At 36.8% G+C, this 18,717-nt stretch overlaps 2 protein-coding genes and 1 pseudogene across 3 annotated transcripts; 2 read left to right on the top strand and 1 right to left on the bottom strand.

Annotated features, from left to right (window-relative positions):
• The first annotated feature begins 11,080 nt into the window (after positions 1 to 11,080).
• Positions 11,081 to 12,212, top strand: LOC104706636 (putative GEM-like protein 8). The gene has a single exon (XM_010422832.3). The coding sequence runs from the start codon at positions 11,340 to 11,342 to the stop codon at positions 12,000 to 12,002; it is 663 nt and encodes a 220-aa protein (XP_010421134.1). The 5' UTR covers positions 11,081 to 11,339; the 3' UTR covers positions 12,003 to 12,212.
• A 1,463-nt stretch (positions 12,213 to 13,675) lies between these two features.
• On the bottom strand, positions 13,676 to 14,614 carry LOC104706635 (GEM-like protein 6 pseudogene; annotated as a pseudogene). Its single transcript, XR_015564513.1, has one exon. The product of XR_015564513.1 is annotated as a GEM-like protein 6 pseudogene (transcript).
• A 2,918-nt stretch (positions 14,615 to 17,532) lies between these two features.
• Positions 17,533 to 18,577, top strand: LOC147939773 (GEM-like protein 7). Its single transcript, XM_087460468.1, has one exon. It carries the CDS (start codon positions 17,721 to 17,723, stop codon positions 18,378 to 18,380), a length of 660 nt encoding a protein of 219 aa, XP_087316594.1. The 5' UTR covers positions 17,533 to 17,720; the 3' UTR covers positions 18,381 to 18,577.
• The last annotated feature ends 140 nt before the right edge of the window (positions 18,578 to 18,717 follow it).

Genomic DNA, 18,717 nt, shown 5'->3' with positions numbered 1-18,717 from the left:
TCCTGCAACTTTTGAGAGAGAAATCCCTGAGAGATTTTAGAGGGTTTTTGGAGAGAAGAATCAAGACTCTTTCGAGAGAAGATTCAGAACTCCTTTTTTACTTCTTTTAATCTTTTAATGCAATTTATTCAGAATATGATTTGTGTTTCATTGATCATGTCTGAGTAGATCTCTTGTTAGGTTTAGGGTTTTCAAAGGAATTCATGAATTGTTAGGTTAACAGATTGTTAGGTTAATATCGATAGAATTCTTCATCTAAATTGATTTATTGTGTATTCTAGAGTAGCGAGAGCAACCTAGAATCTGATCTTAGGTTAATTGATAGATATGAGAGTGTTATTAATTTCCTAAAATAATCTTAGATGAGCAAAATACCTATTTACAAAGAGATTTGATTTAGGGATTTTGTGAACTTATAAAACCTGAATTTAATGCTAGTTTAATTATTAGGATTTGCAAAGAGATTTGGAATTCTAGTTTTTAGACTTAGATAATTTTCGCAGCGAGAGCTGGTTAATTTTACCTTTGTGATTTGAGCTCTAGAATTGTTTTTAATAAATCCTAACAATTGTTTTATCTAATTTTTATGAATTTCCTGAGAATTTCCCTGAACTTATCTTCTCTTTTATTGAATTAACGCTTCTTTTTATTGCTTTTCTTGCTCTTTTGATTTTAATACAATTTATTTATGTTTAGTATAATTAAAAGATTAATAAATCTATTGTGTGATCTAGAGTCCTTGTGGATATGATCCCTAAATACTACAGTGATCTCTTAATTTGAGAGAGTAGCTCTAGGGTAAATTTGAGCATATCATCCAACAATCTGCTTTCTGAGTAGACGTAAAGGCGGTTTTAAGTCCTTTAATTTCTTTGAAAACCGATGCATCGCAGAAGTAGAGTGGAAAAGAGGAGGAGATTGACGCCACTGTTGTGCAAGGTCAGTGTGGTAATCTGGATTATATGTGATAGCATTGACAAACTTAAAAGGTCTTTTTACCCTCTTCTCTTCTCCGGAGATATAAAATCTACATCTTAGGTGATCTGAACAACCACCAGGCTCAAAGACTGAGTAGGATTGATTGTATTGTTGAATCCACGTTTTGTTTATCAAAATCCTGTCCAATTCTTACAAATGACCTCATCCTGCCTTTTGTTACACCATGTAAACCTCGGTCCCTGAAAACTCATATCCGTGAGTTCACAACGTCGGACCAATTCATGAAAATCCCGCATACCAAAAAAGACCGATGGATTAGAGCCAATCAATGAATGGTCGTCACCCTCAAGTATCTCATTAAAATCACCACAGAGGAGCCATGCCTTGTCTTTAAATAGAGGAGAGTCGTTCTGGTGTTGCAGATCAGCCCAAAGAAATTTTCGGTCTACAACATAGATGAATGAGACAAAAAAAATTCATCTTGTCTTCCATCAATAAGAATCGAAACTGTGATCAATTGTGATGTTTTATAAATTGGAGTGACTCTCACATTATTTCTCCAAACCAGCCAAATGTGACCGAGTCGATGCTCATCATAGTTTGAATGTAGTGACCAGTCTGCGAAAACCGACCGTACAACTCTGTCCGCTCTACGCTCCTTCACTTTTGTTTCTAGTAAACATCCAAAATCAAAAATCCCTTGATTTATTCATTCACGAACCACTCTATGCTTTTCTTTTTTATTGAAGCCTCGAATGTTCCAAAAGAAACCAGACATCAAAGATTTTTGGAGGTTTGACGTGTTGTTATTGTCCCAGGAATCGGGATCCTAGAAACCTGTTGTGTATCTTTTGAAAGAAACTTATGACTCTATTTTGAAGCCCGAGGGAGAGATGGTCGCAAGACTCCCGTACCTTGATCGAGTTTTAAACCATCCTCAGTCAATTGATACTTTGTTTCTCCATAGGAATCCCCTCTCTACCCTCAACTACTGCTTTTGCATTCTCCAACACTGGTTCTCCCAGCTACCCTTTGTCACTAAGACAAGAGAAAGAGTTGCTCATAAGTGACACCTCGCCATAGCGGAGGTCCTGTGATTTTGCAGGACTACGAATGCCCTTTGTTGGGGTACAGCAGCCTTGTTCCCCAGGTCCACCTGCATCAATTTCCTCCACTTCAGGCCCTAGGTCCTCCGGCAATGTCTCCCGTGTTTTGTCCTTATTCTCCTGCACTTTTGGTAAATCTACCGCAAGACTCTGTTTTTCTGCAGTATCTTGATTAACAGGTGTAGTATTGACAACAGGCAAAGCAGAATTCTTCCGTTGCAAACAGTCAGCTTCCATATGACCCCATTTAGAACAAGTCAAGCACCTTGGAGGTAACCAAGGGTACACAAACTCAACAACTGTATCACCACCTTTCTTAGATTTAAAAGAGAAAAACTTTGGTAAAGTTTTTGTTAAATCCACTTCAACAAAGACTTTTGCCTCTTCAAACGATTTACATGCCACAGTGTCCGGATGTAGTTTCTTTGGGGTTCCTAGAGGGCTGGTAATGGCTCTCAGAACCTTCCAGGAGAAATACCTTGTCGGAACATTCTTTACGATAACCCATAAAAGGAATGTTTTCAGATCTTCCTGCTCAGATTCTGCAATGGGGCTCCACTTGCTCAATACCACAGGAACACCACACAAATTCCACATTCCTCGACGCAAAACCCGCATCCATGTCCGTTCATCTTGGATGCAAAACCGGACTGTTGTATTGTCAACAACAATGACATCTATCTTCATCGATTTATCTCCCAACGTCCAAATTTTATTAACCAGAGCATGAATACCTCCCACAAAGGGAGCCTTCGCAAGAAATTTTCCAACAAGAAAATCTTCCCACAATGGGTGAGCATTGTCAAAAACACTATCCGGTATCCTAACAGTTGGCATACCATCCACTTCTTCAATATCCAGAGATACCTTCGTCATCTCCTCTGAATCTTTGACCATTGAAACCCATGAACGTTTTTCTTTGGTAGTGGGCACTACGGTGGGCATCACGCGAACATCCCCCGTAGCACTCGTAACATGTTTCCCCACGAGGCCATCAGCATCAACAGCCTGCTGCGTTGGACTCTGTTCACGAACCTTCTCCACACTGTTATTCTCCACACTGTTTATGAGACAAAACCAAACTAGATTAGAGGTTTTGCTTTGTGTTACTCAAACCAGTAATGGGCCTGCTATAGTCGAGCTTAACAAAGGAAGAGAAGTGGGTCTTACGACCAAACCAGAGTCCACCAAGTCTGTCCCACAAACTCTGCATCAAGACAGAGGATCTCTGCAGAACTGTGACGCAAGGACTTTTAAGTCTGTTCCTCAAATCAAGCTGAGCAACACGGTCAAGCCTGCTCCCCAAATCAAGCTGAACAACCGTTACGATTGTCTCCTATCACAAGATGCCTTCGGCAACTAGTCTTATGTCGTTTATGACAACTCATCATTTATGCTTTATGCTTTCTGTCTATATAAAACGAGAGTAGATGTAATCTTTCTTTCTTAAGTTGAATAAAGGTTTTTCACCATTATCTTCTTCATTAAGCTTTTATCAAGATCTTGAAAGATCGTTCATGGTATCAGAGCATCATGGCTCTCGAACCAACTCCTACCTCAACTACTGCTTCTACTCTTGTTTCAGTCACTACTCCTTCCCTTTCAACTATACTTGTTTCAGCCTCCTCTCTAAACATCTCACAATGTGTCACACTAAAACTCTCATCAAACAACTATCTACTCTGGAAAACTCAATTTGAGTCCTTTCTCTCAAGTCAAAATCTGCTTGGCTATGTCAATGGTGGAACTCCACGTCCTCCCTCGACAGTCACTGTCAGATCTGGAGAAACAACCTCAGAAGCTCCTAATCCAAACTTCCACACATGGATGCGCAACGATCAACTGGTTCTTGCTTGGCTCTTCGGCTCTCTCTCAGAAGAAGCACTCCGTAATGTCTACGGCCTCCACACGTCTCACGAGGTATGGAAAAGTCTAGCCAAAAAGTTTAATCATGTTTCAGTCTCTAGAAAACATGATCTCCAGAGACGTTTAAACAATGTACCTAAGATAGGAAAAACCATGGCTGCATATTTAGATGAGATTAAGGCTATTAGTGATCAGTTAGACTCCATAGGCTTCGCAGTCTCAGATCAGGAGAAAATTTATGGTGCTCTAAGTGGATTAGGTCCAGAATATCAGTCTATTGACACATATGTTGAGAACTCCATGGACCAGTTCCCAGGACCAACCTTTGAAGATGTGGAGTTCAAGCTGATCAACTTTGAGAACAAGCTTCTCAAATATTCTGAGACACCTGCAGTCTCTCCTCATCTGGCGTTTCACACTGGTCGTGAGTACTCCAACAGAGGACGTGGTCAGAATAATGGCAGAAATAGAGGTTACAGAGGACGTGGCTACTCTACTCGTGGTCGTGGATTCCACCAACAGATCAACACTTCAAACTTCGGTTCCTCTGAACGACCTACTTGTCAGATCTGTGGGAAGTACGGTCACTCTGCAGTAAACTGCTCTAAGCGGTTTGATCATGCCTACCAATCAGAAGAACTTCACAATGCTTTAGCGGCTATGAGGATAACAGATCAATCAGGTCCACCAGGACATGAGTGGTATCGAGACTCGGGTGTTATTGCACACATCACCAACAATGTGGAAGCTCTCCAGTCCGCTCAACCTTACACTGGTGATGATAGAGTAATGGTAGGGAATGGAGACTTCCTTCCCATCACTCACATTGGTTCAGTTCCTCTTCAAGGTACATTTCTACCTCTGAAAGATGTATTGGTCTGTCCTCAAATGGCTAAGTCTCTTATGTCTGTTTCAAAACTCTGTGATGATTATCCTTGTTCCGTCAAATTTGATTCTGATGGTGTCCTTGTGAAGGACAAGCGGACAAAGCTGCACCTAGCATAAAGACAGAGACATAAAAATCATCAATTGCAAGCTTTTTACTCCTCTCGGCAGCAAGTAACAAGTGATGAAGTGTGGCACATGCGTCTTGGTCACCCTAATAAGGATATTCTCCAGCTTCTTTCAAGTAGTAAAGCTATAGTAATGAATAAAACAAGCTCTCCTGTGTGTGATGCTTGTCAGTTGGGAAAGACATGTAAACTCCCGTTTCTTGCTTCAGAATTTGTTTCTACTAGACCTCTTGAACGCATTCATTGTGACTTATGGGGTCCTGCACCTGTTGTTTCTACACAGGGCTTTCGGTTTTATGAAATCTTTATTGATAATTTCTCAAGATTCGTCTGGTTTTATCCATTAAAGACCAAATCAGACTTCTACTCAATGTTTGTCATGTTTCAACAGTTGGTGGAAAACTTATTTTCTCAGAAAATTGCTTACTTTCAGTGTGATGGAGGGGGTGAGTTTACAAACAACAAATTGGTGACACATCTGGCAAGTCATGGTATAAAACAACTCATCTCTTGTCCATATACACCTGAACAGAATGGTCTAGCTGAGCGTAAACACAGGCATATCACTGAGTTAGGTATGTCAATGCTTTTTCAGAGTAAAGATCCTTCTTCTCTCTGGGTAGAGGCTTTCTACACTGCAAGTTTTCTGGGAAATCTTCTTCCCTCATCGGTTTTACCTGATCATAAAAGTCCATTTGAGATGCTCATGGGTAAATCTCATGTCTATACTTCACTAAGAGTCTTTGGTTGTGCTTGTTACCCATACCTTAGACCATATGCTAAGAACAAGTTTGATCCCAAGTCCCTTCTCTGTGTTTTCTTGGGATATAACGAGAAATACAAGGGGTATTGATGCTATCATCCGCCTACAGGAAGAGTCTTTATCTGCAGACATGCCCTGTTTGATGAAGCTCACTTTCCTTTTGGTTCCTCCTATGCTCATCTTCTGCCTCCATCATCAACACCGCTTGCAACTGCTTGGAGACAAAGTCTTTCACCACCGTCGTCACCTCAACAGTCTTCCACATTGTCATCACAATCCGATACTGCTGAAGCTAGTGATCCATTGACTATTGTGGTGGAAGGATGTCCTAAGCGTACGTCAGGCTTTGATCCTGTTACTATTGGCGACAGCGTCCCTCTGTCCACAGACAGTCCAGTGGTTGTCTCTAGTTCAGCTCCATCAACAGTGTTTCCCAACAATGAAGTCACTACAACTCCAAGCTTGCCGACAGTCACAACGGATGATGAGATATCTTTATTTACCGATGATGACTTTCCTCCTTTATCACGCAATGAAGACTCTACCTCCTCAACACAAAACACTCATCCCATGACTACAAGAAGGAAAGCATGAGTGATAAAGCCAAATCCTAAATATGCTCTAGTTACTGTGAAACAGAACTATCCTGAACCAAAGACAGTGCAATCAGCCTTGAAAGATGAAGGATGGACAAATGCAATGACCGATGAATATGATACACTGAAAGTCACGAATACATGGGATTTGGTCCCTCCAGAAGAAGATATTAAACCTCTTGGCTGCAGATGGGTCTTCAAAACTAAGCTATGTGCTGATGGATCTTTGGATAAACTTAAAGCTAGGTTAGTGGCTAAGGGGTATGAACAAGAAGAAGGTGTTGATTTTGTTGAAACCTACAGCCCAGTGGTGAGAACAGCGACTATCAGATCAGTTCTTCATTATGCGATAGTAAACAAATGGGATATCAAACAACTTGATGTTAAAAATGCATTCCTCCATGGAGATTTAAAAGAGACAGTTTATATGGTACAACCTCCAGGATTCGAAGATGAGAGCAAACCAGAGTATGTATGCAAGCTCAACAAAGCTATATACGGCTTAAAACAAGCCCCAAGAGCATGGTTTGACAAATTTAGTACCTTTTTGCTCGATTTTGGCTTCTTCTGCAGTCTTGCTGATCCATCGCTATTCGTGTATGGCAAGGGTTCAGACAAAATGTATCTCTTGCTTTATGTGGATGATATGTGTCTCACTGGAAACAACGATGCTCTCATCAAACACCTTCTTGACAGTTTTGCCAAAGAATTCATGATGAAAGATCTGGGTCCTCTGCATTACTTCCTTGGAGTACAGGCTCACTTTCACAGAGATGGATTGTTCTTGAGCCAAGAAAAGTATGCTACGGATCTTCTCATTAATGCTGGAATGAAAGATTGTTCTCCGATGCCTACTCCTCTTCCTCTGCAACTCGACAAACTACATGGTCAACATGAGCTGTTTTCCGATCCAACTTATTTTAGGAGCTTAGCAGGAAAGCTTCAATATCTTACCTTAACTCGTCCAGACATTCAGTTCTCTGTTAACTATGTCTGTCAAAAGATGCATCAGCCGACAGTGTCAGATTTTCAACTTCTGAAGCGGATACTTAGATACGTTAAAGGCACAGTTCGAATGGGGATCAATCTGTACAGCAACTCTGCTTCTAACCTCACCGCCTTTAGTGACAGTGATTACGCAGGCTGCAAAGACACAATATGTTCAACATGCGGATTCTGTACGTTTCTTGGAACCAATATCATCTCCTGGTCTGCTAAGCGCCATCCCACAGTCTCCAAGTCTTCTACTGAAGCAGAGTATCGGACTATGTCAGAAGTGGCTTCGGAGATGAAGTGGATATCATCTCTCCTCCGTGATCTGGGTATAGCTCAACCAGACACCCCAGAACTTTTCTGTGATAATCTCTCTGCCATATACCTATCTGCCAATCCCACTCTTCATAACCGGTCCAAACATTTTGATACTGATTTTCACTATGTGAGGGAACGTGTTGCCCTTGGCACATTGGTGGTTAAACACATTTCTGCACACTCCCAGCTCGCCGATGTGTTTACCAAGTCACTACCTCAACAACCTTTTTTTGCTCTTCGTTCCAAACTTGGTGTTTGCTTACCACCCAACACAAGTTTGCGGGGGTGTATGAGACAAAAACAAACTAGATTAGAGGTTTTGCTCTGTGTTACTCAAACCAGTAATGGGCCTGCTATAGTCGAGCTTAACAAAGGAAGAGAAGTGGGCCTTACGACCAAACCAGAGCCCACCAAGTCTGTCCCACAAACTCTGCATCAAGACAGAGGATCTCTGCAGAACTGTGACGCAAGGACTGTTAAGTTTGTTCCTCAAATCAAGCTGAGCAACACGGTCAAGTCTGCTCCCCAAATCAAGCTGAACAACCGTTACGATTGTCTCCTATCACAAGATGCCTTCAGCAACTAGTCTTATTTCGTTTATGACAACTCATCATTTATGCTTTATGCTTTCTGTCTATATAAAACGAGAGTAGATGTAATCTTTCTTTCTTAAGTTGAATAAAGGTTTTTCACCATTATCTTTTTCATCAAGCTTTTATCAAGATCTTGAAACTTCCATTACAGTGTCTCCCAACTTCTCCGAATCGTCTTGACTCAAAAGAACCGGCGGCCGCGGCGGAGAATCCTCCGGCAGCATTGGAACGTGGGTAAAAAGCAAAAAACCTTAAATCGCCTTTTTCGTCGCTCCAAAGCAAAACGCAGCGTTTCATCACCCCCGTTGTTTCACAAGCATTATTAATTAGTCTGTTAACAACTACTCATTTGGTGACATGTTACAATCCATTTTTCAAACCGTCTACACTCATCATAAATTAATCTCTTTAACATAATATCAGTTTGTATATTAGAGATATATAGCCAAAACAAAAGCAAAGTAAAAAAAGAGAGAAAGAGATGATTGACACTGGACTTCGACTAGCTTTTTTACCTACAAGTTGGCACACAATATCAACCCCTTTTTTTTTATCCTACTTTGTTTAGCCTGATTTTTATTTTCCACATATATCTTTACATACATGTATAGGAGATAAGATATGTTTCCTGATTAACTGGAAAATGCACGAAACAAGAAACAAAAAAAATGAAAATCAAATATTACGTAACGCTTTTTTGAATAAGGCGAGAGCAAATTGAGATATGCAGAAGGGGACGTCGTGGCTTTGGAGCTTTACGCGTTGGCATTGTGACTTTCTTAGCCTTTAATTATTTCTTTTATTTCATGCTAAGAGAAATATCAGAGTTACATTTGATTTGGAAAAACAAATTATACAAAGCAATAAAGGAGGCAAAACAAATAGTTAAATAAGATCTCAAAAAGGAGATCCATTCCACCATATAGTATAGATGTTGATTCATCAATTCGTCACCCATGTGTTATGAACATGGTATATATATGTCTGTGAGCTAGTGTGCAATGTATATATTTATAAAATATAAGTATGCATGATAACATTTTGTCGACAATGTAGGTAATTTTATAAATAGGTGCATACTTTATGTCTTCAACAACAAAAACAATATACTACTCTTTCTATATCATAAAAAATGATTTTTTAAGAATTTTGTTTATATCACAAAGATTGATTTTCTGTGTATTTTTATCAATTAATGCTAAAATTGTAAATTTCAAAAATTATTAAATAAGAATTGAAAAGTTTGATGGGTTACTATTGGTTAATAATTATAAAAATATTTTATTATAAATAAAAAATACACTTATAACAAGATATTAAATATTTTATTAAATTATGTGAAAATTCTAAAACATAGTAATAGAGAAGAGAATAGTATATAGGTACATGTATTAATGAAAGAAATGATTCGTTTAGTTGTTAAGACATATGAATGATCGACTCGTGGCGGAGAAAAAGGACATGAATGATCGACTCTTGGGGGAAAATAAAAGACATGAATGATTTAGTCGGTAGTTGTTATAAAGATAATAAATTCAGGGAAACAATATGATATAATTATTCTAACAAAAGATGGTATCACTCACTCTTAAATTACAATTTCAAAATTTATTATGTTATTTTGTCGTTCATTATTCAATCATTTTTGCTTAATATCATATTAATTTCAACCGTCAGAGACTATTCAAGCTTCATTGTATTAATCTTTTTTGGGGTTCATGTCCTAAGTCGGATAAGATATTTTGAGTATATTATACGAACAATATTTAACAATATGTATGTCGATGCATTAAAAGGATAGGGAAACAAATCTTTGTGGGGGAGGGGAGGGGGGAGAGGAAATGGTCGATTGGTCAACCAAAAAAAAAGTTACAAGGAAAAAAGAAAGAAGAAATATATATTGGTCAGTCACTAGACGATTCCAGACATTCGTGATCCGTGCACGGTGCATCTAAATGGGTTGGCCCTGCCATGCACGTAGATACTTTACATCATTTACACTAACAATTTTCGATAGTAAAGCTCATTCATTATCTCTAATTAAGCTTCCACAATTTTCGCTTAACGGATTCTAGTAACATGTCACATAACATTTACATTATTGTCTCTCTTTTGTTTTTCTTTCTTTTTGCATAGCCATAATAGCATCAACCAAAACAAGTAACATGTGTATAAGTTGCATGTATTATGTATAAAGACTAGAGAAAGTGCACAATGCCAACGTAGAAAGCTTCCAAAGCCACGATGTCTCCTTCTGTGTGACTCAATTTGCTCTCACCGATATTCAAAAAGTGTTACGTACAATCTGATTTTGATTTCTTCTTGTTTCATGCATGTTCCAATTAACTAGGAAACATACCTTATCTTTCTATATATATATAGATATCTGTTAAAACTTAAAATCAGGCCAAAAAAGAAGAGAGAAAAATAAATAAATAAAGCTTGCAATTTTGCCAACTTGTGGTTGTGTCGGTAATAAAGCTTTGTCGGAGTCTAACGTCATTCCGTGCGATCGTCTTTCTTTATTTACTTTGATGTTCTCTTTTTTATTTATTTATTTTTTGGGCATCTCTAATACCTCTAACTTTAGCATATATTTAAGGAGATTAATGGATCATCAGTTTGTAAATAGCATCTTCTAAATTTATAAATCAAAGGAACTGAAACATGTGAAATTACTTTAGACAAAGATTATGAAACTAAGTTGTTTTGTTATTTGGAAACTAAAAGCAAAAACATATAAACATTTCATCAGTTACTGAAATTACTTTAGACAAAGATTATGTCTCTAACACGGATTTGGTGGTTGCAAAATCTCTATTTAATTATGTGTTTTTCTCCTTTACTTAAGTATATGATTATTTTCCTCAGAAAAGAAAAAAACAAAGGCCAAACAGAGCATATGCCCTTAATTCAAGAAAGTAGCTTTATCTATGTGGCTTGATGACCCATCCATGACTCATCCCTTTTACCACAAAGGTCTTCAAGTCTCAGAGCTTTGATACAACTGCCTCTTGCCTCTTTGTCTTTCCCTTTAAATACCTTCCCTACCAACATGGTTTAATCATCAACCATTACTCACAATCTCTCTATCTCTCTCTTTCTCCTTCTCATAAGATCAAGAATCAAGATCACCACTTAAACCTTCCAAGATGACATTGAGCAAAGTTCACCAACAAGTTATTGCCTTTCCTGCAGCCAAGACTGCTCCGGCACTTTACTTGCCTGACCCTGCAGCTTCCATCAACAAACTCCAAATCCCAACCTCTTCAAAGGTTTCTCTTTCAACAGACAAGGGAAAATCGATGCTGCGAAAGAAGAAGACCGATAGCTTCACCAACGGTGCTAGAGAACAGGACAAGTTAGGACCAAAGCTAACTGAAACAGTCAAGAGAAAGCTGTCCTTGGGAGCTAAGATCCTTCAAATGGGAGGTTTAGAGAAGATCTATAAGCGACTCTTCAAAGTCTGCGATGAAGAGAAACTGTTCAAGGCGTACCAATGTTACCTATCAACAACCGCAGGTCCCATCGCAGGCCTACTCTTCATCTCATCAAAGAAGATTGCATTCTGCAGCGAGAGATCGATCAAGGTGGCTTCTCCTCAGGGAGATCTCACTAGGGTTCATTACAAAGTATCAATCCCCTTGTGCAAGATCAATGGAGTGAACCAGAGTCAGAACACAAAGAAGCCATCTCAGAAGTACCTTGAAGTAGTCAAGGTCGATGGATTTGACTTCTGGTTTATGGGATTCTTGAGCCACCAAAAAGCTTTCAACTGCCTCGAGCAAGCGCTTTCTCTGAGATACGAGCAATGACAAGCCGCACTGGTTTCCTCTGATGAGGAGCTATAAGTAGTGCGGGTTTTAGATGAAATATTTCATTTCACTTTAACCGGCTTCAATCAGATTATGTTAGGAAACACTTACAATATTGTACAAACTTAATTATTTTTTCTTGCTTATATTCCTCTTGTTCTCTATCGTAGAGATTTGAATATATTTAGCTGATCCCATCTGTTTTCCTAATTCACTGTCCTCTTTTGCACCACAATATGTTAAAAGAAGACTAATACATAGAAAACAAAATAATGTGCCATGGGATGGATCATATAATAAATGAGTACATAAGACCATTTCATAATCTTGATCTTGGAAAATTTAAGAGTTCAGATTTATTATCCCTAACCTTCCGCTAAGTGAATAAACCAGTATACAGTAAAACCTCTATAAATTAATAATGTTGGGACCAAGACATTTTATTAATTTATAGTGATATTAATTTATCTATAAATTAATAATTATTATTTTATAGTGTAAATTAATAATTATTAATTTATAGGTATATTTTTAATTGTTTAATTTTTAAAAAACTATGAATTGAGACAATTTTTGCAAAATAAGATTAGAATTTTGGATGTTGTAAATTTTATGGTATTGGAATTGAATTTGAAATAATTAAAAAATATTATTGACAATGAATTACAAATATTATAGACAAATTCACTTATACATATGACATAAATATTCAAATTTATGAATAAAAATATCAATTCTCGTATTTTAATAGTCTATCAAACTATAAAAATGTAAATGATGCATATTTAGAAATTGAAAATTTTAAAAAGTTTTAGCTGTTTTATGAAATGTTATAGAATATTTTATATCATTATAGTTTGAAGATACAACATAACAATTTTTTTATATATATAAGGTTTAAGAGAAACATACTTTACTATATCAGCATATATATATATATATATATATATTTACATGATTATTAATTTATGATATTATTGGGACTATATTTTACATGGGGATTTCAAAAAAAATATTATTTTATTATCTTATCGAATTTTGTTAATTTTTATACTGTCCCGACTTGGGACTAATAAAATTTATTAATTTATAGTATTTATTAATTTATAGAGTATTAATTTATAGAGGTTTTAGTGAAGTAATAAATGACCAAAAGCAGTGTACGTCTTCTTCTTCCATTTCAACAAAAAAGAAATCAATGAAGATGTAAAACAAAAACTATCTAATATTTGAATAAGCAATCAATCATAATGTTACGACCGCTCAACAATAACAATAATTCATCCACACAAAAACAATTAATTAACTCCCGCTCAACTTTGTTGTATAGTCCAAGACTCCAAGTTATTGAATAAGGCTACGGTCTCATTGTAACTTGTAAGCCAAGAAATAGTGATTATATATAAGAGGCTGGTTAAATTTTGCAGCATAATACTTTTTTTTCCTAACTCCGAGAAGCTTATCACTTCATAAATTCAAACATTAAAAAAAAAACACAAAATCCAGACTTGGTAGTTTTTTTTTGTTATATTTCAAAGTCATGTCTCTGAGTTGATCTGTCTCTGGGAACAAAAAAAAATAAACAACATATATGTGGTCCGTTGGTTAGTTTTCTTCTATTAGTATTATGTCAATTCCTTAGACATGTTTTGGTGCAAAAGAGAACTGTGAAATAAGAAAATACTGATGAGATCAGCTAAATATATTCATTTATCAACAATGGAAAACATAATGAGTTTGTACAAACAATATTGTCAGTCTCTTCTAGGCTTTTTCCTAACATTCTCTGAACTGAAACAGGTCAAAACATAAATGAAATATTTCTTCTTCAACCTGCACTAATTAGCTCCTCAAAGAAAATCTTATTGGTCATCATCGTTTAACGCTTGCTCAAGGCAGTTGAAAGCTTTGCGGTAGCTCACGAATCCCATAAACCAGAAGTCGAAGTTATCGACTGTAACTACTTCAAGGTACTTCTGAGATGGTTTCTTCGTGTTCTGACTCTGGTTCACACCGTTGATCTTAGATAACGGGATTGAGACTTTGTAGTGAACCCTAGAGATATCTCCCTGAGGAGCAGCCACCTTGATCGATCTTTCGCTGCAGAATGCAATCTTCTTTGATGAGATAAAGAGTAGGCCTGAGATGGGACCTGCGGTTGTGGATAGGTAACATTGGTACGCCTTGGAAAGCTTCTCTTCATCGCAGACCTTGAAGAGTCGCTTATAGATCTTCTCTAAGCCTCCCATTTGAAGGATCTTAGCTCCCAAGGATAGCTTTCTCTTGACTGTTTCACTTAGCTTGGGTCCTAACTTGTCCTGGTCTCTAGCTCCGTTCGTGAAGCTATCGGTTTTCTTCTTTCGCAGAATTGATTTCCCTTTGCTTGTTAGAAAAGAAAACTTTGATGAAGTTGGGACTTGGAGCTTATTGATGGAAGCTGCAGGGTCAGGCAAGTAACTTATCGTAGCAGTCTTGGCTGCAGGAAATGCGATAGCTTGTTGATGAACTCTGCTCCATGTCATCTTGGATAGTTTAGTTGTGATTCTTGATTATTGAAAGAGAGAGAGAGATTGTGAGTGATGGTTGATGACGAAACCGTGTTGGTGGAAAGGTATATAAAGGGACTCGTTGAGACTCGAGATCTTTGTGGTAAAGGCTGAGTCATAGATTGGTCATCAAGACAGGGAAAAAGCCACTTCTTTGGGGTTAAAAGCAAATAGAAGAAGACCAAGCATATGCTTTGTTTTGCTTTTTTATTCTTTTTCTGTGAGAAAAATAATCTTGATCTAGTTAAATGAGAGATGTATATAAAGAAAGGTTTTGCAAGTACCAAGTCCGTGTTTAGGACATTGTTTCGAAACTAATTTCAATAACTGATGAAATGTTTTAGCTCAACATGTTCTTTAGCATGTCGGTACGTAGCTTTAATTTGTCTTTCCGCATCATGTATAATTAATGATGCGTATCTTCCTATTTATATGATTGTTTTAAAGTTTGTTCTCAAGCATTATTTATTAGTCTGTTAACAATTACTCATTTGGTGACATGTTACAATCCATTTTCAACGTAACCCTCTACACTCATCATAAATTTATCCTTATAACATAAAATCAGTTTATATATATTAGAGATATATTGCCAAAACAAAAGCAAAGTAAAAAAGGAAAAAGAAAGAAAGAGATGATCATACTAATTGACGTTGGACTCCGACTAGCTTTTTTACCTACAAGTTGGCAAACAACATCAACCATTTTTTTTTATCCTACGTACTTTGTTTAGCCTGATTTTAATTTTCCACATATATCTTTACATACATGTATAGGACATAAGATATGTTTCCTTATTAATTGGAACATGCACGAAACAAGAAACAAAAAATGAAAATCAAATATTACGTAACGCTTTTTAAATACGGCGAGAGCAAATTGAGATATGCGCGCAGAGAAGGGGAAGTCGTGGCTTTGGAGCTTTCCGCGTTGGCATTGTGACTTTCTTTTATGCCTTTATTTCTTTTAATTTCCTGCTAAGATAAGAAATATATATCAGAGTTACATTTGATTTGAAAAAAAAAATATACAAAGCAATAAAGAAGCAAAACAAATAGTTAAATAAGATCTCAAAAAGGAGATCCATTCCACCATATAGTATAGATGTTGCTTCATCAATTCGTCACCCATGTGATATGAACATGGTGTATATGTGTGTGTGTGTGTGCAATGTATATATATATATATATATAATATACGTATGCATGATAACATTTTGTCGACAATGTAGGTGATTATAAATAGGTACATACATTATGTCTTTAACAACAACAAAAACAATATATATAGGTACATGCATTAATGAAAGGAATGATTCTTTTAGTTGTTAAGACATGAATGATTAAGTCGGTAGTTGTTATAAAGATATTGAATTCAGAGAAACAATAGAATTATTCTAACAAAAGATGGTATCACTCACTCTTAAATTACAATGTCAAAATTTAATAGTATTTGTTATTTTGTCGTTCATTATTCTTTTTTGCTTAATATAGTATCATATAAATTTCTACCGTCAGAGACTATTCAAGCTTTATTGTACTAATCTTATTTGGGGTCCATGTCCTAAGTCGGATAAGATATTTTGAGTATATTATACGAACAATGTTTAAAAATATGTATGTCGACGCATGAATGGATAGAAAACAAAATCTTTGTGGGGGAAATGGTCGACTGGTCAAAAGAAATTATAAATTAGAAAAAAGGAAAAAGAAAGAAGAAGAGTTCATATCAGTAGGCCTAGGGCATGACGGATCAAATACAAAGCTGTAATTAAATACTTTATCCTCTAATTTAATCGTTAAACTTTTCCGACGTGTGTGACATAAACGAAAAGCATATCAATTGAAAATTAAAAAAGGTAAGAAATATGACGTGAGAAAACATTTTTCCTTAGCCTAAAAGAAATATATATTGGTCGGTCACTAGACGATTCCAGACATTCATTCGTGATTCGTGCACGGTGCATCTAAATGGGTTGGCCCTGCCATGCACGTAGATACTTTACATCATTTACACTAACAATTATCGATAGTAAAGCTCATTCATTATCTCTAATTAAGCTTCCACAATTTTCGCTTAACGGATTCTAGTAACATGTCACATAACATTTAAATTGTCTCTCTTTGTTTTTCTTTCTTTTTGCATAGCCATAATTAATAGCATCAACCAAAACAAGTAACGTGTGTACAACAGTACAAGTTGCATGTATTATGTATAAAGACTAGAGAAAGTGCACAATGCCAACGTAGAAAGCTTCCAAAGCCACGATGTCTCCTTCTGTGTGACTCAATTTGCTCTCACCGATTCAAAAAGTGTTACGTACAATCTGATTTTGATTTCTTCTTGTTTCATGCATGTTCCAATTAACTAGGAAACATATCTTATCTTCTATACATTTATACATATCTGTTAAAACTTAAAATCAGGCTAAAAAAGAAGAGAAAATAAATAAATAAAGCTTGCTATATTTTGCCAACTTGTAGGTAATAAAGCTTTGTCGGAGTCTAACGTCATTCCGTGTGATCGTCTTCTCTTTATTTACTTTAACGTTCTCTGTTTTTATTTATTTATTTTTTGGGCATCTCTAATACCTCTAACTTTAGCATACTTAAGGAGATTAATGGATCATCAGTTTGTAAATAGCATCTTCTAAATTTCGAAATCAAAAGAATTGAAACATGTGAATTAGATTAGATCCATAGAGCCCTTTTATGCCTCATAAGTTGTTTTGTTATTTGGAAACTAAGAGCAAAAGCATAAAACATTTCATCAGTTACTGAAATTACTTTAGACAAAGATTATGTCCCTAACACAGATCTGGTGGTTGCAAAATCTCTATTTAATTATGTGTTTTCTCCTTTACTTATATAGTATATGATTATTTTCCACAGAAATAAAAAGAGGCCAAACAGAGCATATGCCCTTAATTCAAGAAAGTAGCTTTATCTATGTGGCTTGATGATCCATCCATGACTCATCCCTTTTACCACAAAGGTCTTCAAGTCTCAGAGCTCTGATACAACTGCCTCTTGTCTCTTTGTCTTCCCCTTTAAATACCTTCCCACCAACACGGTTTCATCATCAACCATTACTCACAATATTCTCTCTATCTCTCTCTCTTTCTCATCAGATCAAGAATCAAGAATCAAGATCACCACTTAAACCTTCCAAGATGACATTGAGCAAAGTTCACCAACAGGTTATTGCATTTCCTGCAGCCAAGACTGCTCCGTTGGGTTACTTGCCTGACCCTGCAGCTTCCATCAACAAACTCCAAATCCCAACCTCTTCAAAGGTTTCTCTTTCAACAGACAAGGGGAAATCGATGCTGCGAAAGAAGAAGACCGATAGCTTCACCAACGGAGCTAGAGACCAGGACAAGTTAGGACCAAAGCTAACTGAAACAGTCAAGAGAAAGCTGTCCTTGGGAGCTAAGATCCTTCAAATGGGAGGTTTAGAGAAGATCTATAAGCGACTCTTCAAAGTCTGCGATGAAGAGAAACTGTTCAAGGCGTACCAATGTTACCTATCAACAACCGCAGGTCCCATGGCAGGCCTACTCTTCATCTCATCAAAGAAGATTGCATTCGGCAGCGAGAAATCGATCAAGGTGGCTTCTCCTGAGGGAGATATCATCAGAGTTCACTACAAAGTATCAGTCCCCTTGTGCAAGATCAATGGAGTGAACCAGAGTCAGAACACAAAGAAGCCATCTCAGAAGTACCTTGAAGTAGTAACAGTCGATAACTTCGACTTCTGGTTCATGGGATTCGTTAACTACCAGAAAGCTTTCAACTGTCTCGAGCAAGCGCTAAACGATGATAACCAATGAAAGGTTGAAGAAGAAATATTTCATTTCTATTTTGACCTGTTTCAATCAGGAATGTTAGTAAAGAGCCTAGAAGAGACCGACAATATTGTTTGTACAAACTCATTTTTTATTTATTTTGCTTTTATCCATTTTGGTTTCCATTGAAGAAACGAGAAAGAGATTAATATAGCTAAAGCTGATCCCATCACTTTTCCTTAGTTACTGTCCACCTTTGCACCAAAACATGTCAAAAGAAGTGTCATGGAATGAATGCATAAGAACATTTCATAATCTGTGATCTCAAAGCATTTATAAGCTTTAAGATCCACAGGATCAATCTTTCCCTAGGAGAACGAGC

This window comes from Camelina sativa, chromosome 8 (genome assembly GCF_030686135.1).
Source record: "Camelina sativa cultivar CO46 ecotype springtype chromosome 8, ASM3068613v1".
Classification (NCBI taxonomy): domain Eukaryota; kingdom Viridiplantae; phylum Streptophyta; class Magnoliopsida; order Brassicales; family Brassicaceae; genus Camelina; species Camelina sativa.
Note: the sequence above shows the minus strand (reverse complement) of the source record. Positions and strands in the feature narration are given on the sequence as shown.

What these genes read in the sequence shown, in the direction of transcription:
- LOC147939773 (XM_087460468.1), top strand. Translation starts at nt 17,721, where the DNA reads ATGACATTGAGCAAAGTTCACCAACAGGTTATTGCATTTCCTGCAGCC.
- LOC104706636 (XM_010422832.3), top strand. Translation starts at nt 11,340, where the DNA reads ATGACATTGAGCAAAGTTCACCAACAAGTTATTGCCTTTCCTGCAGCC.